The 6,745-nt window shown below is 41.4% G+C and overlaps 1 protein-coding gene across 1 annotated transcript in view; it reads right to left on the bottom strand.

Annotated features, from left to right (window-relative positions):
- Window positions 1-329: 329 nt before the first annotated feature.
- The window catches only part of LOC122247790 (protein unzipped), a 70,730-nt gene continuing 64,314 nt past the window's right edge, over window positions 330-6,745 (bottom strand). Inside the window, exon 2 of the mRNA XM_043007389.2 lies at window positions 330-3,771. Within this exon, the coding sequence (XP_042863323.1) occupies window positions 2,525-3,771 (1,247 nt within the window). The 3' untranslated portion in view covers window positions 330-2,524. The remainder of the gene's footprint in view (window positions 3,772-6,745) is intronic.

The raw sequence follows: 6,745 nt of genomic DNA, 5'->3' as shown, positions 1-6,745 counted from the left end.
CTGATATCACAGTCAGACTAGGCCCGGGTCAGGCTCCCATCCAGAGGCAGGCACCAGTAGCTGAACACACGCACGCACACCTAACAACAGCTCCTCTGCCAGTGGTCTTCTTTAATGAGTGTGCCAATGAAAAACTCTTTCATTATATTACTCCGAGCCGGTTCTTTAACCATGAACAGGCTGGTATGAAAAGGATATAACTCGATCTTAATAAATATTACATTAAATGAACACTCACTGCGAAGTATTTCTATATATGAAAGGAAAAGGTGTCTAGACAGAATGGTTAGCATAAGAACTAACTCAGAAATGATATAATTTTGTATGTGGTGTGTGTGTGTGTGTGTGTGTGTGTGTGTGTGTGTGTGTGTGTGTGTGTGTGTGTGTGTGTGTGTGTGTGTGTGTGTGTGTGTGTGTGAAATAATCAACACAGATGTACTTTACATGTAATTCTTAAAGATAATGAAGAAAAAATACCGCTTAATTACTCTGCACCTAACCTTTAAAATTATCTTCTTTTTTGTTAAATGGTGTATATGCCTGGAACCACGATTACTGGGACTAAGAATACGAATAAGAAAGAGAGAGAGAGAGAGAGAGAGAGAGAGAGAGAGAGAGAGAGAGAGAGAGAGAGAGAGAGAGAGAGAGAGAGAGAGAGAGAGAGAGAGAGAGAGAGAGACTCTTATCTAATGAGACTTATATCAATCTACTATACAAAGAATCAACGTTTTCCTGATCAAGTTACAAAGGCTTCTCTCTAAAGCAACACACACAAAACAGAATGTATATATTCGATCACAAACAGTGTGTATGTCTTCTCAAACCATCATATTCAACCAAGTCCACTGAACTGACCAAAGAAACTTTAATCCAGATATATAATACAAATTTACAAAGAAAAACGTCATTCTGTAAATACCAAAAAGAATGCTTTTCAATTTCCAAGATTCAAAAAGTATAGCTGAATGGTATTATACTGGTTGTCGGTATTTTATTGCTCAATTATGGAACAAAAACAAAAAAGGACTGCTTAAAACAGGTAATTTCAAATAGGTTATTAGTGATTGTTATTCAAGCACATGGAATGACCATATATATTTTTTTTATCAATACTTTCGTAATTTTTTGTATAAAAAAATAAAACTAATATCATCTACGGACAAAATGAACTACGTTATCCTGTTACCATGAGACAATCCTTTTCCTGCGGTCACGGCTATCATGGGACAAGGATAAGACAACCGTTCCTTGAACCGGACGCATCCAAGGAAATCATCCTCGTCTTTAATGAACATACCCCATAACTTAGCTGCTTATCTGCACAGCATCCTCATCCTATTGCTAGCCTACAGCACGATACACTATAACCACACCTATACAACGCTACTGGATAGAAAATAGTTAAGACCATATGTTATCCCTATGATACATCTTATCTCAGACTACAATACTTGGAAATACTATGCCGAACTGGAATTTCCATTAGGGTACCGTCTAACTCTTATAATACCATTCCGTCTCCTTATACTTAATTCGCAAGTATTCACAACACTATAAGTACGGATGTTAGTCGAACCATCCTCTTTCTCGCTTAAAAGAAACCTAACTTTTTGTAATATGCTTATATATCTTTTTGAAGTCTGAAGAATATATTCATTTCTAATTGGAAAAAAAATACCAAAAGATATATGCAGACGGTTTTTACCGTAGTGTTTAAAACATATTAACACTTGATTCCTACTTGTTAGAGGAATCAAGCTGATATTTTCTCAACCTGATAATCTGATGGAAAGAAAACTACATAATGTGTCTACGGACAGTGATTGTACAGTACATCTAACATACAACCCTTCATACAGTGTTACATAAGAGACCTGCACCCATGTCTCAAAATACGGTACATCTTGGATTCTGGACCAGCCAACATGGAGATAAAACACCCATCAGACGTGAACTTGTACAGCCTAGTTGCTACGAGACAGATAATTAGTAGATCATACTAATGTGTATAAGGCTGTTTTGCTCGTTGAACAAGCTAAGATTAATAGGCTTCACATAGACACAATACATCAATATGTTGTTCACACTAAAAACGTTCACGAAACAACAGTGAAGACAGCGAAGATTCACGTCAGAATGAGGAGTGGAAAGAGAGATGCTGAAGGTGCTGCTTCGCACTGGAAGAAGAGTAATGCAGAATACTAATCTTGGTACCTAATTAACTTTTTTTTCAGATAAGAGCCCATATACATGACTTCCTCGAGATTATGTGAGACACTATGAGATAATTAAAAAAAAAAGCTTTTTAAATACTCTTATCTTGTGAAATCGAGCATGGCTTTCGGTCCACTCAAGGATGACCTTCGCAATCGAGTCTTGTCCTTCTTTTGAAAAGCCGGAAACGAACGCAACTGAATCCATGAATAATTCCATACTGTTCCAATTCATGAGTCTTGAGATGGTTAACGAGGACGTGGCTCGTGCCCATTCGCATTCCCGGCTAGCGCGGGGAAGGCTCGGTCACTTAGGAGAGGAAGAGGCCATTAGCAGCCATGAGCAGTGACGCGGACAGCACCAGCATTGGGGGCATGAGCCTTGACACGCTGCTGGCGTCCCCGGTGGGCTGCTTGCCTCCGTCGGTTGTGGCCAGCGACTCGGAAACAGGGCTGTCCACGTTGTCTTTGGAATCTGCGGGCGCCTGGGTGGTGGTGGTCGTAGTGGTGGTCGTGGTGGTCGAGTGGAGCAGGATCTGCGAGGTGGGGAAATCTCCCTCGATCTCAGTGTCGTTGGCGAGGTAGTACGGCTTGGAGAACTCAGCCCGGAGTTCGGCGAGGTGGGTGTGGATATGGAGGCCCTCGATGTTCCAGGACCGGCGGACGTTGTCGCTGTAGATGGCCGTCAGCAGGGCGGAGTAGGGAGATTCAAACTTCCTCATGACGGCGATCAAGCGGACATGAACGGCCGTTCCAGCTGGCAGTTGGTACTCTACCTTCTGCTGCTCCAGATGGTCCAGCTCATTGTCCATGCCCCAGGTGATCTCCCTCTTCACGCCCGAGGGGTCAGTGACGGTGGACGCCAGGGCGGTGATGGTCCCCCTGACGCGACCCCAGTAAATGATCTCCCGGGACACATAGTCTACCATGGACGACACAAGCTTCTCCTCGTCTCCATCGTTCACCAGGGTCGTGTTGCTGACCTCGACGTCATTGTCGGTGACCTGGCTCTTGTCTTCGTCGCGAATAATTCGGTCCACCTCGTAGCGGACGGGCTCGTCCTCCGTCAGGATAAGCGCCTCGTCCTGGCTGTGGGCCTCGCCGTCCTTGACGAAGTGGGCCTGCCGCTTGCCGGGGGACACGTAGCCGGCCAGGACGGTGTCGTTATCGTTGGAGATGGCCATGAGCATGTTGGGGGTGGTGATGCCGTTGGACGGCATGGCGGTCAGCCGGTCCCATTCGGCCTCCAACACCCTGGCGGAGTCGTTGACAGAGACGAGGACGTCGTACTCCTTGACATCGAGTACGCGTCCTACGAAGGTCATCCTGCACATGCCGTCGACGACCGAGCCGGCGATCCACGTGGCGTGGGTCTTGGCGCGGCACCAGAGCGGGCCGTCCTTGACCACGGGGACGGCGTGCGCGGGGGGGACGTCGCCCGTCTTCATGTCCTCCCAGCCCAGGGTGGACGACGTGAAGATGCGGTTCTTGCCCTTGATCTTGGCCATGTCCAGGGCTCCCTCCGCCGCCAGCAGGACTGACGCGATCACCATCAAGCCTGCAAGACACACACAGATTAGTCCTCGGTGAAATACGTGCAAGAGAAAAACAAAACAAAATATGGTAAATACATCATTAAATGTATACACACATAAATACATACCTATCTAATCTAATAATTTACATATTCTTATCAATAACTGTCTATATATTTATCTATCAGTCTACACATACATAGACACACACAAAGCGAGCGAGCGAGAGAGAGAGAAAGAGAGAGAGAAAGAAAGAGAGAGAGAGAGAGAGAGAGAGAGAGAGAGAGAGAGAGAGAGAGAGAGAGAGAGAGAGAGAGAGAGAGAGAGAGAGAGAGAGAGAGAGAGAGAGAGAGAGAGAGAGAGAGAGAGAGAGAGAGAGAGAGAGAGAGAGAGAGAGAGAGAAAGAGAGAGAGAGAGAGAGAGAGAGAAAGAGAGAGAGAAAGAGTGAGAGAAAGCAGAGCCAGTGAGGCAGCCACCCTCGCACCGAAGAATCCACTTTGAGACGCCGAACCTCCAGCATACATAAACTCGCCGGACCGCCTTCCCGGCAGGTCAAACACCACACACCACCGCGCTCCCAAGCCTCCCCCCACTAGCAACGTCACTATACGCATCCCCACACACTACAGACATCACCATATGCCTCTTCTCACTACCAATGACACCATACCACTAGAACCACTAAGTCAACACCAAAATAATATTGATAAGTCTGCGTCTTTATATATATATATACATATATATATATATATATATATATATATATATATATATATATATATATATATATATATATATTGCAACGTTTCTCACAATGACCTATTCATTTCAACATCAACTTAATTCCCGCTAACAACGTTGCTTCTTCTACATTGCATCATCCAACCAAAATATCGTTTTACTTGCAATATCTAAACAATCCATTTTCAATATGAATGCCATGCACTTTTATCCATTGTGTCATGCAATAAGTGCCCATCTTGCCACAATGAGTTCAAGTGTCAACATAATGACGTCATCGCTTCTCCGCGTATCCCACTGCTTTAATTACCCTTGCGAGAACGCCATTGTGTCATCTTTGTCTTTTCTGTCTTTTCCTTCGCCCTTTCTTTCTTAATTCATCCTTTTTTGTTACTCTTTATACTTATTCTCTCTTAATTCACCCCTTTTTGGTTACTGTTTTTTACGTATTACATCACTTTATCGTCCCATATCCTTCTCATGCGATCTTTATTCCATTTGCAGAGTCACCGGAAGTCTACGATGTCCGTACACCGCATTTCAATAAAAAAAACACATGGATACACATTTAAATTGAATAGTAAAACTGCTCATATTAATCACATACACATACAATGCACACAAACACACACACACACACACATATAAATATATATATATATATACATATATATATATATATATATAATCACATTCACACTCACATACATATGCCTAAACATATATACAGACTCACACACAAATTGTGAGGAATACAAAGGAATGCAAACCATAGTATTTGCCATATTAAACTTTAAAGACTTGACATTAATTATATCAATAAATCGACACATGAAAATTTTGGGGCCACGACTGCTGGAAAAATATAATCACCATCATTAAGGAAGGTCGTTAACGTTAAAAAGAAAAGAAAAAAAAATCTAACACATGACCCCCCCCCATCCCCCTTCCCGCGCCCCTCGCTACGTTAATGATTGGAATTCCAGCGAGTTTTGATTAAATACTCGACTACCCCTCCCCCCACACCCCCTTCGCTTCTCCCCCTTGTCTCTTCCCCACAATTGTAGCCGAAAGGTATGATCAGCAACAACAATAATAACGAAAACAATACAAATGATAGTAATAAAAATGTCATCCATAGCAGTAGCAGCAACAATAATTATAATGACAATGACAACAATCAATACCATTAACAAAAAAGCGTTAAAATTTCAATCTGGAACGAAAGTAAGAAGAAACACACACACACACACACACACACACACACACACACACACACACACACGCACACATATATATATATATATATATATATATATATATATATATATTTATATATATATTACATATATATATATATATATATATATATATATATATATATATATTAATATATATTTAAATATAAATATATATTAATTATAAATATAAAATATATATTAATATATATTTATATATATATATATATATATATATATATATATAATATATATATATATATATATATATATATATATATATAAATATATATATTATATATATATATAATATATATAATATAATATATATATAATATATATATATATATATATATATAAATATATAAAGAGAAAGAAAGAGAAAGAGAGAAGAGAGAGAGAGAGAGAGAGAGAGAGAGAGAGAGAGAGAGAGAGAGAGAGAGAGAGAGAGAGAGAGAGAGAGAGAGAGAGAGAGAGAGAGAGAGAGAGAGAGAGAGAGAGAGAGAGAGAGAGAGAGAGTGAGTTTGTATATCATCAATACAAACACTCCTAGCCCAAAAGTAAAATCGTAGTCCCATGCAATAAGACATACGGAATATTGCAATATCAATGAAAAATGATACGGCGTCCTAAAAAAAAAACTCGCTCGCAGCTCATATGACCAGGATCCATAACTTGGTAACTTTATTTCAGCTGAACTTTTCGAGATGCCAATATGAAATCCAAACGCTGATGTAAAACATGGGGAGGGGGAAGAGGAGGGTGGAGGGTGGGGCTCCTCTCTGTCTCCTCCTCTTCCCTACCCTCTTCCTCCTTCCTCCTCTCTATCTCTTTTATTCCTCTTCTCCTTGGCTCTGTTTTATCCCCTCTTTCTCCTCTCTACCATACCTCCCCCCTCTCTCCCTGACTCTATATCTATCTTTCTTCCTCACTCTCTCTCTCCATTTTCTATCTCTTTCCCTCCCTCTCCCGTTCTCCCATCCCTCCTACATAACTTCCTTCCTCCCTCCCCCTTCTC

Source organism: Penaeus japonicus, unplaced genomic scaffold (assembly GCF_977035675.1).
Source record: "Penaeus japonicus unplaced genomic scaffold, GWHDUDI00000001_assembly GWHDUDI00000003, whole genome shotgun sequence".
NCBI classification, from domain to species: domain Eukaryota; kingdom Metazoa; phylum Arthropoda; class Malacostraca; order Decapoda; family Penaeidae; genus Penaeus; species Penaeus japonicus.
Note: the sequence above shows the minus strand (reverse complement) of the source record. Positions and strands in the feature narration are given on the sequence as shown.